The 20,687-nt window shown below is 43.3% G+C and overlaps 1 protein-coding gene and 1 long non-coding RNA gene across 2 annotated transcripts in view; one reads left to right on the top strand and one right to left on the bottom strand.

Annotated features, from left to right (window-relative positions):
* LOC134533519 (nuclear hormone receptor FTZ-F1 beta) overlaps window positions 1-20,687 on the top strand; it is a 112,321-nt gene that overhangs the window by 86,136 nt on the left and 5,498 nt on the right. Inside the window, exons 12-15 of the mRNA XM_063371047.1 lie at window positions 12,965-13,177; window positions 16,649-16,901; window positions 17,418-17,572; window positions 20,547-20,647. Coding sequence (XP_063227117.1) covers window positions 12,965-13,177; window positions 16,649-16,901; window positions 17,418-17,572; window positions 20,547-20,636 — 711 coding nt within the window. The 3' untranslated portion in view covers window positions 20,637-20,647. The remainder of the gene's footprint in view (window positions 1-12,964; window positions 13,178-16,648; window positions 16,902-17,417; window positions 17,573-20,546; window positions 20,648-20,687) is intronic.
* Window positions 140-11,508, bottom strand: LOC134533567 (uncharacterized). Its single transcript, XR_010075338.1, has 3 exons — window positions 11,222-11,508; window positions 9,254-9,856; window positions 140-181 (listed from the first exon to the last, which is right to left on the bottom strand). It is a non-coding gene; the product is annotated as an uncharacterized LOC134533567 (long non-coding RNA).

Below are 20,687 nucleotides of genomic sequence, written 5' to 3'. Positions count from 1 at the left end.
TCTCACTTTTAAAGAAATGCTGTAAAAAAAATGAAATAATATACCGTATTCGGGGCTTGTTTTGTTTAGCTATTCTCAGCAGCTCCACTTTCAACAAATTATTTTCATGTTTTATCTCATTCTTCTCCAGCCACGCGATCAGTGCATCCTTGGTCCAGTTCGTTGTAGGTGTTTTCTCAACCTACGTTATGCCAACATTTAACTAAATACTCAAGTAGCTAATAAGAATTCATGACAGTAGAACCCTGTTACAATTTTACTGCTTATAAAGTTTTCCTGCCTATAATGTATTATTTTTCAAGTCCAATATTTTCCCTATAAGGACAATGTATTTAATTCCTGGATATAATGTTTCACAAATTATGCGTTTCGTGCTTGTAATGTTCACTTCATAAAATTTTAGAAGACGAAAAAAATTAAAAGCCTTTGTCTATACTGTCTATGTATATGTGTATGTTAGCAGTTAACTGCCTGTTGACACCCTTGGAAAACAAATAAATTCATAAATTTTTAGCCATTCTGTGTGTTTTCAAATGTATTCACTTAAATCACATGTTCAAGTGGCAAAAGAACTGGACTTAAGCATTTCCACTGTAAACACTGTCGTGAATTATGACAATTATACAGAAATGAGACAATTTTACAGCAATGAGACAATGTGTAAGTAAAGACAAAGCATATAGAAGCTGGAAGCACCATGATGTTAAAGAAAAATTGTTTTTGGCTTGCTACAAGCAAATTGGAGCATCAAATATATCTTTATGCAGCTTGTTGAGTCCATTGGCAATAAATCCACACTAAAAAGTACTAAATTGAATTTCCTGCTTATGTTTTTTTTTCTTGTAGCCCCTTAAAAACAAATTATAACAGGGTTCTACTGTACTTATGCAAAGCAAACATGTGTTTTGGCATATTGTCGTAATGAATTTCTAAATTTAACAAAGCATGTTAGTTTAGTGACTAGAAATTTTTTTGAAAATATTATTTTAATTTATTAAGTAGGGCAACAGAGCATTCATAAAGTGGGTCCTTTTACCAAACAAGTAATTATGTCATTTTCAAATGCTATTTGCAATAAAAAAATTTTATTTGGTATTTCAAACCCTCTACTAAATTAGTTTGCACTACGATGTAATTCAATTACATTATATATATATATATATATTGAGGGCTGATCGCGCATTGCCGGTGATTTCGAGATGTTAACTATGGGCGCCACCACGTGGAAGGGCACGTGGACCCGGCGGAGTCTCTCACTCAGGGCGTGACGTAGCCCAAGTGGGGACGAGTTACCAGCCCTTTCTATCCTAGCTACCCAGACCTGGCCCGCTCTAGGCGTCGGGCACGCCACACTCCTAGACTCACTCACCACGTGATTAAATAAGTACTCACTTTATATTTATTCTCCAGATTTAATTTCACTAACACGTCTCTCTACACGCCCGTTACACGTTACACATTACACGGTTAAAAAGCCTGAGGCACGAATCGGTTTAGGTGAGGGCATGGTCCACACACGTGGCCATGCTGCAAAGTATACTTATTACACGGTGATGAAAAAACTCGACTGAGACAATTAATTAATTAAACAGCCCGCTGGCCGAGAGCTGCCCCGAGGATGACGAGCGAAAGAGATTCAGAAATACTTAACGAGACAGAATTACTTGGTCAGTGCAGAACAAAGGTGAAGTCCCCGGGGTGCTGGCGCGTCTGCTCTCGGTCAGTGATGAAGATGGACTGGGCTGAGCTCATCGCTCGCAGGTGGCAACATGGCGCCCTTCGCGCCAACACAATTACCGTTACTGTATTCTACGACTCCGTGCCCCGGCGAAAGTTGAGTAAATTACAGATAAACATTAAAAATATATAAAAATTACTGACAATGGAAAGTTTGTTACTATTTACTTATTTAATGATAATTCATATAAAAGCATTCCTATCCTCGTCCAAGTCCGTGCCTGTTCGGGTCCGCCCGGGCAACGTCTATAGTTATTTAAGGTAACTTATTTAAATTAAAGAAACACAAGTAAACTACACAGCACTGTGGCGAAGATGGATGAAAACAACAAAAAGGCTTACAATTAATATTAACATAGCAATTTTAGGGATCGCCGCACTGCTTCTAAGCGCCCTCTTGTGGTAGTTCGTGGCGCGCAATTCAAACACACGACTACGTACATGGCGGTACAAATGCCGGGGAAGGGGAGAGGAATGTTGAGGAAACGGAGACTGACTAGGCTCATGGGGCGTAGCCCCGGCTGACGTCAATTGCCCCCCCCTCGAATAGCCGGTCATGTCGACGTTTCCGCTGGGTCGCCTGTGGGCGTGGTCGCCCCCTTATCAACAACAGCTGTGCTTCCTCGCGATCCCTCGGGGTCGTAGCGTGTATCGCGGAGCCGGAACTGGGTCTTGTGACGCCCGGTCTCCCCTCTCTTCCCGCGGTGTTTCGTCTTCCTGCGGTTCGGTTACTGTCACCCTGAACGTGGAGTCTGCCAACGAGTAATGCAGCGGCCATAATGGCTCGTCCGGCGAACCCGGCCTACTCTCTACTTCCTCCGGCCACCTTATCAGTGGTTGGGATGTCGACTGGCCCTCCGTCACTCCGGGCGTGTCCCTGAGAAATCCCCTGAAAGGCGAGACGTCACTCCCCGAGTCTTCGAACAGCCGCCTCGGCCGGACATCTGTGACTGCGAGGGGCGTCGCCTGTCCCGCCCCCAGGTCCGGGAAGCCTCTGAACCCGCCCCCGTCTGTTGGGGTGGACGTGACCAGCTGTGCGGCCGCCCTCCCGTCTGTCTCGTCCGCCGCCTCCGTCTCTCTCTGCCGCGTCCCTGCTCCGTCACGTCTCGTTCCCGTCTCTTCCGCCCCGCCCGCCGCCTCCGTCTCTTCCTGCCCCGTCTCCGCCTCGTCCGCCGCCTCCGTCTCTTCCTGCCGCGTCCCTGCTCCGTCACGTCTCGTTTCCGTCTCTTCCGCCCCGTCCGCCGCCTCCGTCTCTTCCTGCCCCGTCTCCGCCTCGTCCGCCGCCTCCGTCTCTTCCTGCCCCGTCTCCGCCTCGTCCGCCGCCTCCGTCTCTTCCTGTGCCAAGCGCACATCGTCCCGGTGATATTTCGCGGCCCGGCCTGAGGGTAACTTTATCACGACCGCCGTGGGCCCCGCCTTGACCACCGCCACCGGGCCAAACCACTTTGGCGCCAGGCCGGCGCAGAAGTTGCGTCGGCCGGAGGAGAGGGGGTGGAGCCTCGCGTAAACCAGCTGGCCTGGTTTCAGTTCAGGGGGCGGGCGGGTCGTCTCGGGTGTGCGTTGTGCTTGGTAAGCTGCCTGGTTACGTCGCGCCCTATCGTGCGTCTCGGCCAATCGCCTCAGGCGTCCTTCGGGGCTCTCTACGTCCGGGTCCGTTTGTTGTTGCCGCACGTGATATTCCCCGGGGAGGGTGAGGTTCCGCCCCTGGACCATGGTGGCTGGTGTTTCGCCGGTTGCCGCGTTCACCCGTCGCCGGATGCAGTACAGAACGTCCGGGATGTGCGTGTCCCATTGGGCGTGGTCATCCGCGAGCCTCAACCGCAGTTGAACCTTCACCTCTTGGTTGCGTCGTTCCGTGGGGTTCGCGCGGGGGTGGTACACGGGGGTGGTGTGTAGGATTACCCGCCATTTTCTCCCCAGCTGCGCCCACCGGCGCCCGACAAATTGGGTGGCATTGTCCGACAACAGGACCCGGGGGTACCCCCACCTAGGAAAAAACTCCGTTTCCAGGCTGCGTGCAATGGTGCCGGCGCGGATGTTCGCCAGGGGGTAGGCCTCCACCCAACGCGTGTAGCAGTCTGTCACCACCAACAAAAATCTTTTCCCTCGGGGCGTGCGGGGATATGGTCCCATTAGGTCTATGGCGACTGTATGGAATGGCTCGGTGGGCTGCCTGGGTACCTGCTGGGCTGTCCCGTCGGTGCGGCGCGCCTTGTGCCTCTGGCAATGTTTACATCTCCTCACGCAGTCCCGTACAAACTTGTTTACCCCTGGCCAGTAGAACTGTTCCCGCAGATCGCGTCGCGTCTGGTCTGCGCCGGGGTGTCCGGCTAGCCTGTTCACGTGATACATGTCAAACACCTCCCGGCGGGTGGCGGCTGGCGCGAACGTCCGCCATTGGCCAGCTGTCCCCTTAGGTCGCGCCTGCAGTGTCCCGTCCAATACACGGTAGCCTTCACATTCTCCGCTCCCGCAACGGCGCACGATCTCCTGTGTGTCTGTGTCCGTGAGTTGGGCCGCTCGCACGTAGGCGTCTAAGTCATCAAGCTCCGCGCCTGGCGGTAATGTCGGTGTGACGTTAAGGTTTAGGGCACACAATGCGGCTTGGGTTGTCGGGGTGCGCGGGGTCCTGGGTATGCGCCCGCTGGGTGGTGGCAAAAGCTCCTCCCACTCCGCATCGTCACAGGCTGTGACGGTGACGTCCGGATCTCGCGACAGCTCGTCCGCTAGTTCGTTCTGTTTTCCCGGTACATGCTCGACTTCGAAATCTAAGGCCTGTAGAAGCATGGCCCAACGCGTCAGCTTCGAACGTCGCCCCTGCATCGTGGCCAGCCATTTGAGACATTGGCTGTCAGTTCTCAGTACGAATTTCTGCCCCTCCAGGTGTGGGCGGTAGCGTCTGAGGGCCCAAACTACGCCTAGACACTCACGCTCGTTCACGCTATACCGCTGCTCGACGTCGCCGAACTTGGCGCTTGCATATTCAATCACCCGAGGCTCGCCGTCGTCGCCGAGTTGTAACAGGATGGCCCCGATGCCCTTCTCGCTCGCGTCTGTTTGTACGATCAGGGGTCTGCCTGGGTCCAGCCGCGCGAGTAAGTGGCACTGTTGAAATCTGCGTTTTAGCTCGTCAAAAGCGTTCTGGGCTTCCACGGTCCACCTGAACGGACGTTTGGGTGACAGCTGTTCTGTCATCGGCGCCGCTACTACCGAGAACTCTGGGACGAAGGCTCGCAGCCAGTTAGCTAGCCCCAAGAACTTTTGCAGTTGCTTGCGCGTGCGTGGGGGCTCCTTGTTGATAATTACACTCAGCTGTTTTTCCGTGGGTCGGTTTCCGTCCGCGTTAACCACTAAGCCCAGGAAATCTAGTTCTGTGGTCCCCAGGTGGCATTTTTCGCGATTGCATGTCAGACCATGGCTCGCCAGGCGTTCCAAGACTAATGCTAAATGATGCGCATGTTCTTCCCACGTCTGAGACCAAACAATTATGTCGTCCAGATACGCGGCCGCAAACTTGCCCGAGTAGTTGTCTAAGACCCGTGTCATCATCCCTTGGAAGGTAGCGGGGGCGTCCTGTAGGCCGAATGGCATCGCGCAAAACTGAAATCTCCGCCCGTCTGGGGCTGTGAACGCCGTCTTGGGTCGGTCCGCCGGACGTATCGGCACCTGCCAATACCCAGATTTTAGGTCGAGGGAAGAAAATATCTTGGCGTTACCCAGGCCTGAAAGTGTGTCGGCCATGTTCAGCAGGGGGGGTGGGGCATTAATTGTCACTCTATTGATAGGTTTGAAATTGACACAGAAGCGTAGTTTCCCGTCTTTTTTTTCTGCCAACACGACCTGGAAATTATACGGACTTTCGCTAGGCTCAATTATCCCGTCATGCAACATGTCCTGAACCTGGTCTAGGATGGTCTGTTTACCAACGTGGCCGTAGCTACCGGGTGGGATAAACATTGGCTCGTGAGGATGGGTCGGGATGGCATGCTCAGCTATGGTGGTACGTTTCAGCGGGTCCGCGGACGCAAACACATTACACTGATGATCGAGGACCTGCTGGATGGTAGCACGAAACTCGGGGGGAACTCCGTGCTGGAACTCGTCGAGACTGACCTGGTTTACTGCTGGTGGAGTAGGCTTACCCAGCCCGTGGATGGTCCGCCGCCCCTGGGTGCCGACGTGGACGCAGCCGGCCCGGATGTCGATGGCTGCGTGCTGCTCGTAGAGCCAGGGTAGCCCCAGAATGACGTCATCACGTAACTGCTCCACCACCAGCGCCGTCGTGACGGACCGTTGGTCCCGCACGTCCACCTCCAGCGTCGCGACGCCCTGGGTGTAGCAGGCGTCCCCCGTGGTAGCCAGCTGGAGTTGGCCCGGGTGGTACTCGAAGTTGTCACGGCCAATCACGCGTGCCGCCACACAGTTGTGGCTGGCGGCGGTGTCAACAAGCGCGTGGACTGCGCGCCCGTTGACAACCACCGGAATGCGCAACAGGTCGGCCTCCGCCGCTCCCACGTGACCCAGGAGAGGCCCCGCCGCCGTAGGTCTGTTGTTGTTAGGTGAGGCGGGGGAGGTGGGCTGTCTTAGCGCGCCGCCCCCTGCCGTCCGTTTCCCGACGGCTGCTGCGCCGCGAAGTCAGGCCGGAACTTGTTCCTCACCGGGCAGTTCTCGTGCCAATGGAACGTGCCTGGTGGACACGTGTGGCACTGAGGTGGTGGGCTGCCGCCGGTAGTCCGTCTCCGCCATGTCAGCTGCGCGTGGCCGCTCGGTCCGGGTTCGTCGCGCCTAGCTTGGTCTCGGGTGGGCGCCGTGTAGGGCACCAGCGCCTTGGTGTCGGCGGGCGTCGTGTCTTCCTGCTTGGTGCTCAGGGTGGCGTGGATCCTGGTCGGTCTGACAGCTCGTAGGTCCTGCTCTAAGACGCGCGCCTGTTGGACGAACTCCTCTGCCGGACGCCGCGTCATCGGGCGTAAATACGGGCGAAATTCCGGGCGCATCAGCTCAACTACCCGCTCCAGCACTCCGGTAGGTTCTTCTCCGGGAAACAGCCGCTTGTACAGACGTATTTTTTTCATGATAAACGCCTCCGCCGCCTCCGTCGCGCCTTGCTCGAGACAATACAGCTCCGTCCGCACTCTCATCTCTGTCTTCACGTCCGCGAATCTGGCCTCGAACAATCTCGCGAACTCGGTCCACGGCATGTCATACTCCTGGACGATCTGCCACCACGTCTTGGCGTCGCCTTTGAGCGCGGTGCTCACCCTGTTCGCCCACTCACACTCCGGCACTCCGTAGCGATTCAGGCGTTCCCGACACGCGTGTACAAATCTCCGCGGATCGTCGCTGGTTCTGCCCGCAAATTCCGGTAGCTCCACGTGTCCTATGAGAGGTACCCTGCTCCGTGGTGTGTCGGCGGCGTCTCTCACCGGGCTGCGGCCTGACGGGCCCGCTATTCTCACGTGGTGGCACCACTGGCACGTGTACCACCCGTCTTGAAAGGAGATTATTTCGGACTTCGCGAAACACGCCGTGTGCTTGAACGCGCGACAGTTCCGGCACCAGCCTCCCTCCCGCGTCTTGCCCTCACACTCCGCATCCGTGCACTTCCCGTGTCCCGCCTCAAACTGATCCGCCCGTTCTGCCTGCTCGTGGTTCGGCTGCGCTTCATACTGTCCTACGCACACGCACGTGTCCGTCCACGAAGAAATCGCCGTCCCGCTCACCTGGCGCGGTCGCGCGCACATAACACAATATAAGCTATTCTTTTGAAACAACTCACTTGCCTTAATCGCGCCCGGATTTTTGTCAAGTCCGTGGTTGTCCGACATGGTCGTGTGGTGGTGAGGCCGGTCGATTGCCCCTCTTCCCTTCGCTTCGCGACGCGACGCGGATGGCGGTACACACACACACTGACCTCGCCCGGCTGCTGTTGTCGCGAGGAATGCGGCCACCTGGCTGCTCGCAGCGAATTCCTGGAAGCGCGCGCCCGGCTGGTCACGTGGCCGGCGCGCCAGAGTCCCGCTATGCGCTCCGCGCGAACAATAGTTCCAGCGCGAACTTTAGTTCCGCGCGCTCCGCGTAACAACCGCCTATCTCACACGCTCGTACAGGTCTGGTTTTCGCGGAAGATGTAACTCGCCCCACGCTCTTGGGCGCCATTTGAGGGCTGATCGCGCATTGCCGGTGATTTCGAGATGTTAACTATGGGCGCCACCACGTGGAAGGGCACGTGGACCCGGCGGAGTCTCTCACTCAGGGCGTGACGTAGCCCAAGTGGGGACGAGTTACCAGCCCTTTCTATCCTAGCTACCCAGACCTGGCCCGCTCTAGGCGTCGGGCACGCCACACTCCTAGACTCACTCACCACGTGATTAAATAAGTACTCACTTTATATTTATTCTCCAGATTTAATTTCACTAACACGTCTCTCTACACGCCCGTTACACGTTACACATTACACGGTTAAAAAGCCTGAGGCACGAATCGGTTTAGGTGAGGGCATGGTCCACACACGTGGCCATGCTGCAAAGTATACTTATTACACGGTGATGAAAAAACTCGACTGAGACAATTAATTAATTAAACAGCCCGCTGGCCGAGAGCTGCCCCGAGGATGACGAGCGAAAGAGATTCAGAAATACTTAACGAGACAGAATTACTTGGTCAGTGCAGAACAAAGGTGAAGTCCCCGGGGTGCTGGCGCGTCTGCTCTCGGTCAGTGATGAAGATGGACTGGGCTGAGCTCATCGCTCGCAGGTGGCAACATGGCGCCCTTCGCGCCAACACAATTACCGTTACTGTATTCTACGACTCCGTGCCCCGGCGAAAGTTGAGTAAATTACAGATAAACATTAAAAATATATAAAAATTACTGACAATGGAAAGTTTGTTACTATTTACTTATTTAATGATAATTCATATAAAAGCATTCCTATCCTCGTCCAAGTCCGTGCCTGTTCGGGTCCGCCCGGGCAACGTCTATAGTTATTTAAGGTAACTTATTTAAATTAAAGAAACACAAGTAAACTACACAGCACTGTGGCGAAGATGGATGAAAACAACAAAAAGGCTTACAATTAATATTAACATAGCAATTTTAGGGATCGCCGCACTGCTTCTAAGCGCCCTCTTGTGGTAGTTCGTGGCGCGCAATTCAAACACACGACTACGTACATGGCGGTACAAATGCCGGGGAAGGGGAGAGGAATGTTGAGGAAACGGAGACTGACTAGGCTCATGGGGCGTAGCCCCGGCTGACGTCAATATATATATATATATATATATATATATATATATATATATATATATATATATATATCTGTGTGTGTGTGTAATCAATTTCAGCTCAAACATTATAGTTTATAAAAATGTAGTGTAGGCATACTATTAAGATAACAATTATTGCTGGCAAAATGTATTAGTCTCGAATATTCGTACTTATACACAATAATAAACACATGTAAATTTTTCACATTACAATTTGAGCAATAAAAAGACACTGCTTTACCATTGCACATACCTGGGTGCTGTGATATGAAGCATTGTCCATTATGATGACACTGGGTTCCTCAAGATGCACCAACATGTCTTCAAACCACATCAAGAAAGTTTCCCCATTCATCTCGCCATGGTAGTCTGCAGTCTTCTGACCTGAAACAAAAAGTAATCCTGCTCCTGGCACAAAGCCAGTGCGCCCTCCAGCATTAACAACAATAAACCTTTTACCATCTCCAACAGTACGTCTCTTCGCAGATTGTAGACTCTTGTCCTGCCATGACTTTGATACAGTTCCTGAAAAATATATGAAATGGAAATGAAATACTTTGTATTGGACCACAGAACAAATTTTCAAATAAATTAATGCCTTGCCTCTCTGGAAAATCCATGTTTCATCAACAAATATGAAATTGGCACCTCTTTCTTTTTCTTCTTTATACTTTCTCAAGAAATCTATTCGCTGCAATACTGTTTTCATTCTCTATCAAAGCTTTTCGTCCATCAACAGTTGTCCATGAAAATCCCATCTTCTTTAACAATTTATGAAGACTTGATCTTCCACCATAATAATCTATTTGTCTTTCCCTGATTTCTTTCAAAATGGTGTCGACTGTAACATTCAAACCTGTAAATTTATTGCATACATTAACAATACATGAAATAACAGAGGTACACAAAACTAAGCGAAACCACAACCCCGTAGAAGATAATTTAAGTGCACAATTTACATTTATTAAATAGTTTTAATAAACTTACATTTCAAAAATACTTTTAAATTAATTTAAATTTTGTAGTTTGCTTAGAGGAATTCTACATTGCAGTATTTTTGTCTGCAATGATATGACGATTATATTGCGCGTTTGTATTGAAGTTGTGTAAAACATTAGTATTTCAGCATTCAATTTAGCAATCAATAAGTTACAAGCTCTACACTGTGTTATAGGTAAATGTTTTGTATCGTGTATCCCATGTGATCCCTAGATCTTTATGCATGAACCTGTACATCCTATTGATCGTGTGGTGCATGCTTTTTTTCATTTATTCAGATCAAAGATCCTGAACATAATCAAATATTGTGGTATAGCAAGAATAATTATCATAAGTTTAATAAAACATATATATTTTCATTATTATTCAACTTTAAATCATAACTCATTACTACATCACAGGTTTTTAGTTTTGGTTTTGTACAGGATTTTTAAACGTAATAAATTAGAAAAGCAAGCATCATCAATCACAGGATCAATATTTGCAGGATCATGCGATCAGGATCAATGTATCGAATCGGATACGCGATACTAAACTTTTACTGTTTTATAACCTTCTGTTACTTCATACACTAACACACAGTTTGTCTGGCTAAGTTGTGTTTTCATATGATACTTCATTACAATGAAGTAGGCCTATTGTTTATAAAATAACAATACCCCCATATTTTCTAAAGGGTTAGGCGGGGCATGACACTATTTTGCAATAGAATATATATTGTACTGGACCCTGCCACACAGTACAATTTAGCCAATTAAGTATCCCAATTTTTTTTTAATAACCATGCTTGCTTAGACCACAACTCACTAATTTGTAACCAATTACTGCTAAAGCGCACAACTGGATATTATTGATACTGGAAATAGTCATTATTTAACCTTCTGATACATCATAAAAGTTGAGGTTATTTAATATGTATACTGTGTATAACGATATAAACATTACTTGTAGTTTTAGAATGTAACAATTTTCTTTCTATCTTTAACCTAACCTTAAAAGGACGTGTACCTATTTCATATGTTGCACAATATTCTATATATCAATACCATATCAATAAAGAAACCTAACAAACCACCCAAAAATGTTAAGTATTTTTAAAGGACAGATGATATCGGGAAAAAAACTGAACCGGTCAATCTGCATATGGATATATGAAATGAATACAATTAAGTAGGGCCTACCCCAGTGATGTTGAAACTACTCTTCAGTATCAAATTTTTACCTTCAGCGTACATCCTGTAAATTGCATTCCTGATTGCATTTACTGTGAAATCGTCGACTGTGTCAAGTGACTTTCCTTCCTGTGGCCTTTTTTTCCTCTTTTTTCCTGGTGTTGAAACTTCTTCAATGTCTTTCTTGTAGTACCTAACCAAAAAAAAAAAAAAAACATTTGTCATAACACTTTTCCGGGGACCCGTTCACAATACGCAGTTAGGCAGTGTTCCAAATATGGCATTTTGTCACAAATATTTGCTTTGTGGTCACTAAATGGAAACATGACAGACTTTGTCCACAAAATTAATGAAGTGTTTTTTTATTTATTTTGTGATCTCCCAAACAGATGAAAAACTAATTAAATGCAAATTATAAAATCACTCCCTTATGTTATAGTTAAACCTATCATAAAGTTTATAAACATCGTTATAAACAAACGTGTATCACACCCATAAAAATACTTGAAAGTGCCTATATTGTTATTGTTAGGACCTGAGTAGGCCTAATATGATTTTAGGTTAACTTTTCAACAGAGACGCCACATGGCGGTGTTGTCTCACACCAAAAAATATAAATTGGAAATAAAACACAACAAACCTCGTGAGTTAAAACACAGGCCGACAATACTTAGGACACAGTCGATATTTTTTTTACGTGCATGAAAACGAAAAAAGCCTACTTACTTGAGAACAGTTGACTTTGCGATGTTGAGAAGAAACGCGGTCGTCTGCGTAACGTCACATTTCTTCAAGTCGCCTTTCCTAATTAAAACATATAAGTTCTGAGCGACGTTAATGATGTCCATCTGACGCTGCGAAGAAGTAGCTTTCCCCATCCCGGAACCAATTACCATTACAGCAATCACAAGAACCACACAAAATATCAAAACGATAACAAATTCCATCATTACAATAGTAGATAATAAATAATATAACAAAGTTAAAATACACAATATTAACACAAAATCCTGAAACACAAACTGTACGTTATTTCACGGTCAGTAATATATTAAAACACACTGCAATATGGCGTAATCTGTGCAGACTGCAGACAAACGGCTGAAACTGAAAGAGAAAACAAACAAGTGACTATTAACATTATTAATGCGCGACCACGGTTTCGGCACGTAATATTTTTTTACCGTTAACATAACGTTTTTATTTCACCAGAGATTTAAAAAAATGTTCAAACTTAACAAATACCCAAACAAATTCTTAAATACACGCGGAAAGTCAAAAAATATATATTTTGGCTATGGAACTATTTCGTTCTAATCATTGCCAACACACCACTTCTCTCACTGTTTCATTTACACACATGCGAGATCATTAATATTAATAATATTGTACTACATAGATAGTTACTTTTTTTGTAAAATTTTATTTAACATCATTATACGGTAATTTAGTGTTAATGCATGTTTAATATGCATATGATGGAAAGTATTTTTGCAAACGAACCAAACATGCTGCATCCTGGTGTGTTTTTTCAAAGGTTCGTTTAAAAAAGTAGGAGGTTACCGTGGATGGACTATATCCAAGATTTTACTACACATATTTTTTTTCTAAATTATAGTTTTCTTTATTTTCCAGCCCCAATTAAACATAATTTGTATATGTACGTATCAATATGCAATATGACCTACTCAGTTATCCCTCAGTCCCACCTGTCGTGTAAGTTCAGGGTATTTTAGCTATTGTGATTATGGAACTCTTAACGAAATAGTGAACGTGTATTTTTTTTAATGCAGGAAATAATGGATGTGGAACATTTGTGGCACTTCAACGACCAAGAATCCCAGAAGATGTCTTCGAACTGCAGTGCCCCCGTGGGCAGCAACAGCAGCAACACCAGCAACAGCAGCAACCCCGACTTCCTGTCCAACTTGTGCAACATCGCTGACCACCGACTCTACCGCCTGGTCAAGTGGTGCAAAAGTCTTCCGCTCTTCAAAAATATTTCCGTGAGTGTTGTATAGTTCACGGTTGTTGAATAATTTTTGATATTTTACTTTGCCAAGTACAATTTTATACTATTGTGTTAGTATTACGTGCCAACATCTGCAATTAAAAAAAAAAAAAAAACTTGTGTAAACTGCCAGCAAGTAGAAGTCCCCCTGGATGCAAAATGAGGGGGGGGGGGGGGGAGGGGGAGATTTTTCTTCTATTGTCAACTGCTTTAGTCATGATAAACATTTCTAAGCCACCGCCATCACATTTGAAAGGTTGTTAGCTAAAATTCTTGGTAGCATTTATATATATATATATATATATGTGTGTGTGTGTGTGTGTGTGTGTGTGTGTGTGTGTGTATATAAATGTGCACACTTTTTTTAAGACCTTACTCAAGTTGTAATTTTACTGAGTGCTTGAAAAAAAAATTGGTTATCTACGTAAGAAAAAGAAAGGTTTCATTTACTTGTGGATTTCTTTGTCACTTAAAAAAAATTCAATATATACATAGTAGGAAAGGTTGTTTACATCTTTTTGGCCCTTTCTGATGAATGTTAGGGTGGTCCTACAAGATTTTAGGATAAGGTAGCAAATAAGCATTGCTATGTAGAGACACAAACAGTAAACTCACTCGTGGGCCGTATCCTGAACGTGTTCAAACCGAATGATCGGGAGTTGTTTAAATAAACTGTGCCCTGCACAAGGCTAGAAATAGTTGTAAATGGTGGAATGAGCACACTAGACGTGTCTCTACACATACTGTACTTTGTTTGTTAACTTTTGCGTGAGAATAAGGGAACACGACAAAGATCAACAAGTTTGGTTAGCAGCTGATAAATAGTCTTTTTTAACTTTAACAAAAAAAATATTTCATGGTATTGAGGCTATAAAATTAATCATTTATGTATACATACACTAACACACACACATACTATTATCATATCTATTGTGTTTATGTTTTCTTTTTACGTTAAGTAAATACTAAGGGGTCATAGGATAGGCCTACATTATATGAATTAAAACCAATGGACTGAGCTATGTATTAGAAGTTGATATAGCAATTACTCAAACAAATAACAATATTTAATATATTTTACATAATTGTAGTGTTCATAATGCAATTATGTGTAGTTTAAAAAAGGTTTAAAAAAAATCCCAGCTGGTGGGTTTTGAACTTGTTACAATTTGTATTTTCACTTCTTTGTACCTTGCACTTAACTGCTCCGATACAGAGACACGACAGGAAAGGAGAGGAAACTAAACTATGGGTTAAAAGTCATTGCTCTAATCTTCCGAAGTTTTCTTTAAGTTGCCATTTTGTCTTGTTATAAAAAATGTATTCCAAAATTGTTTTGATATTACAAAGTGTAATTTGGTTCACCAATGTGATTGGTTTTGTCCACCATGTGCACTGTAGTTTGGGCAACAAATAGCTCACGGATAGAGCACCAAAATACGTTCCCTAATATTAAGGTAGTGGCCGTAGCCTATCTAAGGGTTCAGGAGCGGGTAAGTGCACTAGGACTACAGTTAGGGTACAGGTGTAGCATATTCAACTCCTAAACCCTTATTTTTGTGTCTTAGAATTCCGACCTTAGTGTGGCAATGTTTTTTTAAAATGTCATTTTTGGTTGTGATGTAAAAATTAATTTTAGATTTCAATTGAATTCTAAATATTTTATGGATAGAAATTATTAAAATTATTCTAGATGCCTATTTGTGTGTATTTTTATCAGCTGATCAAAATTAACAATGTCAATTTTTTTCCAAATAAACAAAAATATATTAGATACACAGACTCTTAGGTTTGTGATTACTAAGTTTAAAACTTAAAAATAATGTTGAAACATAAAACATATAGTATATTTCAGACAGTGTACGCATTTGATCATATTAAAATGGAAATACAATCAGGGATGTCTAGTATTTGAAGGCAGTCTTAAGGTAGTGTTAAAATTGGGGTAGTCTTGTATTTGAGGTGGTCTTGCATTGGAGTAAATTATATGTTTGAGGTACTGTGTTTTATCTCATAATCGTCACACATTTTATACTAAAATCAAGTTTGAAAAGTAGGGGTGTGACTATTATGCGAGTAAATCATTTTTGTTGAGGTAAAATATTCATAAAAACAAAACCTATTCATGGAAAGTACGTTTAATTAAAAAATAGAGTATACCAAAAGCATGCCATACAATTTTAATGAATAAGTCATGCAACAAAAACATATTTTGTTCAAAACTAAATAGAAAAACGAAAACTGTGACCCAAACGTTGGCCGGAACTAATGCATAATAACTGTTGTCATAGTACACACTAACCACAATAGAGTGCGGGCTATCAAATGTAGTTTACTCTGCACTAAAGAGAGCGCGTGCGTTGCATGCAATCGGAGAACTGTCAATATATGCAACTACATGTGATCACTAAATACATCCATCAACGTAACCAAACATGTAGCGGTGGCTACATTTTTATACGCGATACACAGCGGCGAAGAAGACAAACACATAAAGGTTTTAACGTTTGGAAACTTCTTCAAAAATAAAATTTACACATTGGACAGCTTTGCATTTTTAGTAATTAATTAAATAAGTGAGTAATATCAGAACTAATAATATATTTCAACTTTTAAATGCATACATTGTTTTATACGGGAAAATACGTTTATGGGCAACATCTTTCATGGAAAAATATAACATATATCTTATTGAGATAATGGCGGGACCAAAACATTTGACCAATTTGGATGAGAAATCGTATTTTCCGGGTATATCATACACAAGTTATACTGTAATTGTAATTGTTATAACTGACAGAAACTTGAAAACCGATTGCTGTTGCATGTTGCTTTATCCTGTCATGGTTACTACCTACATAAAGCACTTGGAATCTTAACAGCAGGACCATAAACATCATGAGATTTTTATGTGAGAATTTTATTCCCCAAATTTTGACACCTTAAAATAACGGTGCAACGATTATGCGATAAAAGTGATGGTTTTAGTTAAATTTGACCCATACATTTATATTTTTTAAGTCATAAAAAAACACATTTTACTTGTTTAAGATTAAAAATTTCATTCTGACAAACATATTTACTAAAGAGCTAAACAAACATTCCCACGGCATCGTAGCTGGTTGTAGGATCAAATGTTCCCTGGATGGTTTCTGTTACGGTTAAATAATGGAGCCCTTGAAGACTAAACATTTTCTGTTGTTCAAGTTTATTAATTTTCCTTACTAAAATATTTTTCATCAAATCTTTTTTCTCGAATATCAAATCTTTTAAATTTTAAATATTTTCAGTATTTTAGTTAGTCTTGGCTTGGAGGTTATTTATTATATTTGTAGTGTGAAGTTATACTTTCTTCATGTTGATGAGGTTTTTTTTATATACATTTTAAATGTGCATTTAGGAGATTTTTATATTTAGTTTACCCAGTTCGCCCTTTCACGGTTGACGGTGGAACGCGTTGCTTCAGATCGACGACCAGATCTGCCTGCTCATCAACGCCTGGTGCGAACTGCTGCTGTTCTCGTGCTGCTTCCGGTCCATGTCGACCCCGGGGGAGATCCGGGTCAGCCTGGGCAAGTCCATAACGCTGGCCCAGGCCCGGGAGCTGGGCCTGGGCGCGTGCATCGAGAGGATGCTCAACTTCACGGAGCATCTGCGCAGGCTCAAGGTCGACAAGTACGAGTACGTGGCCATGAAGGTCATCGTCCTCCTGTCGTCAGGTGGGTCTTGCGTCGTCCTGCACCGGCCTCCCGCACGCTGCCGTGGTTACAGTGCTTGGTGTGTGCGGGGAACGAGGCAAGGTCGGATTCCGGTTGCTCTCCTCTCGTGAATGTGAATTGTTATCGTACAGACCCTGTGTTTTTATCGCACCTTGTAAGGATACGCCATCGCAGATTTTGCACTGTTTGTCATGGAAAAAATTCAAGAAAGCAAACTAAGAAATAAAAATTAAAACAATCTCTCAGAGAACAAGCCTAATAGTCGAGGAATATTAGTCAAATGAGGACAAGTATCTCGGAATGGGAGATAGTCAGCTATAAAGTTGTAAAAACCTTTATTTTGACACCCTAAAACTTGTCTCAAAACCTACTTATGGCCGTCTTCCTGTGGCGATGGCTGGGGGCCTGAACATGAGCTAGACCAGAATGCATCTTGGCGAGAAACGTTTTGGAAGGGCTTTGCTGTGGACGCTGCGTCCCGATGGAAGTGCTTGCACGTGCCCTTGTTTGGTCCAGATGTGAACGACCTGCGCGAGAGCGAGAAAGTGCGTGCGTCGCAGGAGAAGGCGCTACAAGCCTTGCAGCAGTACACGCTCACACACTACCCTGACATCCCATCCAAGTTCGGCGAGTTGCTTCTGAGGATTCCCGAGCTGCAGAGGACTTGCCAGGTATGGCATTTGCTGTGGATTTACAAAACCAAGCATACTGGTTTTATTATTATTTTTTTTAACACACCCTGTTTCAGGATAACCAGAGTAAATTTGTGGTGACTCATATTAAATAAGTAGTGAATTAGTTATTTTATGTTTTTTTTTGTATTAAACCTTGATGCTGAGAAAGGTTTTTTTTCCCCCTGATATATTTTCTAGATAGTCTATTTATTTTTTGTGGTTCTCCACAAGGTGGTAAATCTAAAACTTTATATCTTCAGCAAACAGTGTGGCAGTAGAGTAGTTAAGAACTGTTACTGTATCATCAATGAACATCCAGTCTAAGGCCTGGGGCCTATTCCACCAATAAACTTTGCAACTTTTCACTTTGCACTTTGCACTTTGCACTTTTCTTTCTTACTTCTGTTCCACGAAAATTAGAATTCGCAAAGCAAAAATTGAAAAGTGCAAAGCGAAAAGTGCAAAGACTTTGCACTTTTGAACGTGTTTCTGTTCCACAATAATCTCTCTCTGCATAACTCATCTAAAAATATTTGCAAAGTTTTCAGAGGTTTTGCAAATATCATTTTGCTTTTGCAGTTTAACTTTTTATTGTGTGATCTTATTTAATTAATTTGTTTGAGGTGGTTAAAAGTGTTGTTTGTTATAAATTTAGCATCTAAGTAATTATTTAATTTAATTTATTGTGGTTGAGAGAAATGAAAACATAGGTAGTAACATAAACACATAACCTACAAAAGTAAAAGAAGGAAAATGAGGAGGCGTATTTTATTGCATTCAAGTGATGAAGCTGATGAAGATGACAGAGTTCCAGTAAGGAAAGTGTACAGATTAAGAATAAATTTCATGATTGACAATGATATTCATTGTGCTTTTAAAAGAACGTCAGTCCATTATTCTCCTTTTGTTTCTGTGTTACTGTACCTACTCGAGAAACTTGCAAATAATGTATCTTTTTTTTTATAAGTTCTAATACGGCTAATTTTTTATGCACAACTTCTTTTTTCTTACTCATCATGCACTCTATAACCTACAAACTAGGCAACAGTAATGTAAACAATGAATAAAATAATGCAAAGACTTTGCAGACTGGCTGTAGGAATGCAAAGAGGTTAAAAATTTTGGTGGAACACATTTACTTTGCACTTTTCAGTTATATGCAAAGTGCAAAGTGCAAATTGAAAAGTTGCAAAGTTTATTGGTGGAATATGCCCCTGGTTTGCAAACTACACAACACGAGAATGCAAGATGCAAAATGTTCAGCAAATACATTTTAGAGTACAGGGTTATAAACTACGCAAGGCGCAATAACGCAATGCAGTTTTGTTCAACTTCCAGCTTTCTTGTGTTTTGGCTTGAATTACACTTACCATACATGTTATGTATGTGAAAATTCACACATTGCATGATGGAAGATTTTCACTATCAATAAAATAAAGATGGTACTTTTTAATGTGTATAATATATTTTTAAAATTCTACCCTTTGGTAAAATGGGTTGGGGAAGGGGTGAGAAGTGTGAGCTGGGTTCCATTAAATCTAAGCATGTCTCTGAATCCATTAATATGGAAGATAAGTTTAAAATATGTAATTTAAGTTCAAAATAAAAAATAAAAGTTAGTGTCCTTCACAAATTTTCAGCTCATCCTTCAGGCACAGGTAAATTTAAAACTGCCTCATTTTAGAAATTTCAGGAACATTCTGAAAAGTTAATGTATATAACATCCTTTATGTCCCCGAATATTCCAAAAGAATCAATAAAAAATTGTTGCTTATTGAATGCAGATAATGTTTATATTTTCTATTCTATGCATCCAGCATTTTATAGTAGGGTTTCTAAAAGTTTCTTAATAACAATGGCATGGTTGTGTGTGTGACATTAGCCCGGTATGGTTAGGTAGGTTCTGTTTTGTACCATTAGTAAAAACTATCACGAAAATAACATATGCATTGAATACCATAAGCAAAGCACTAAACAAATTTATTTGCCCTTGCAATAAAAGCTGCATTATCAAAAAACTGTTAAATAGACAAAAATATTTTGGTAATACTGTATTTACCTGACTGTGAATATAATGTTATTTTTACCAAAACTGTGGAAACTAAAAAAGTGTTAGTTGCATTATAATCGCAAACTTGTAGATTGCCATTGGGAAAGGGTTTGTTTAAAAATCACAGGGTCTGAATCTTAAAAGTATGTATCCAAGTATGCCACGTTTGACCACTGTTAATTACCGCCTCCTGAACCTTCACTTAACTGAAAAACTGCACGCTCTGCCTGTAAACCGCAGCACTGATGCCACTTTAGTCCGGGGCTTCCAGGACCTCTGCACAGGCGTGACAGATGAGAGATGCAGGATGGAGAGGGTGCAAAGGGAGTTTTGTCACTGGGTTCTTTCTGCTTCTCTTCACTGTGGCTTCTAGCGAAGACACCCCTCCCCCTCTTCTTTCTTACACCCAGACAACCGATCACCAAATATCACCACATTTTTTTTTTCTAACTGTGGCTTGGTGTTTCAAAAGAGACCATGTAAATCATTCTACTGACCAGAGAGGGTCTAGTAAATATGGAAGGGATCTGTTAATTAAAATAATTTTCAATAATTTTGAATTGCAATTTACAATCCATAAAGTCCTTTTCATTAACTCATAATCAAAAAGTTTGGGCTTGCATTGTATTCAGACTCGTACTATTTTCGGGTACGTACAGTATGAAGAAGAGTTATAAAAATATTGAACATATTTGAGAGTGCCTACTAACATAAATAATAACTTTTTTGTTACCGTCAACCCCCCCCCTTTTTCCCCCCACTCCTTTCAGTGGTTTTTCATCATATTCAAAATTGTTTTTGAAAATTTTTTAAAGTTTTAGGGTGATAAACAGAAGATTTACAGTAATCTAGAATGGATTTTATTCTATGCCATAAGCATAGTAAATAAATAAATACATTATTTTTCTCTTTGATTTGCAGGTTGGTAAAGAGATGCTCTCGATAAAGAACAAAGAGGGAGAAGGCCCGAGCTTCAACCTTTTGATGGAATTGCTGAGAGGCGACCATTGACGTGCCCATGGGTAAGTGGTGTGCTGATCATTTTCATACTCGAGCATGTTA

This window comes from Bacillus rossius, chromosome 1 (genome assembly GCF_032445375.1).
Source record: "Bacillus rossius redtenbacheri isolate Brsri chromosome 1, Brsri_v3, whole genome shotgun sequence".
Lineage (NCBI taxonomy): Eukaryota > Metazoa > Arthropoda > Insecta > Phasmatodea > Bacillidae > Bacillus > Bacillus rossius.
The sequence above is the reverse complement of the archived record's forward strand: the minus strand, read 5'-3'. Positions and strand labels throughout refer to the sequence as shown.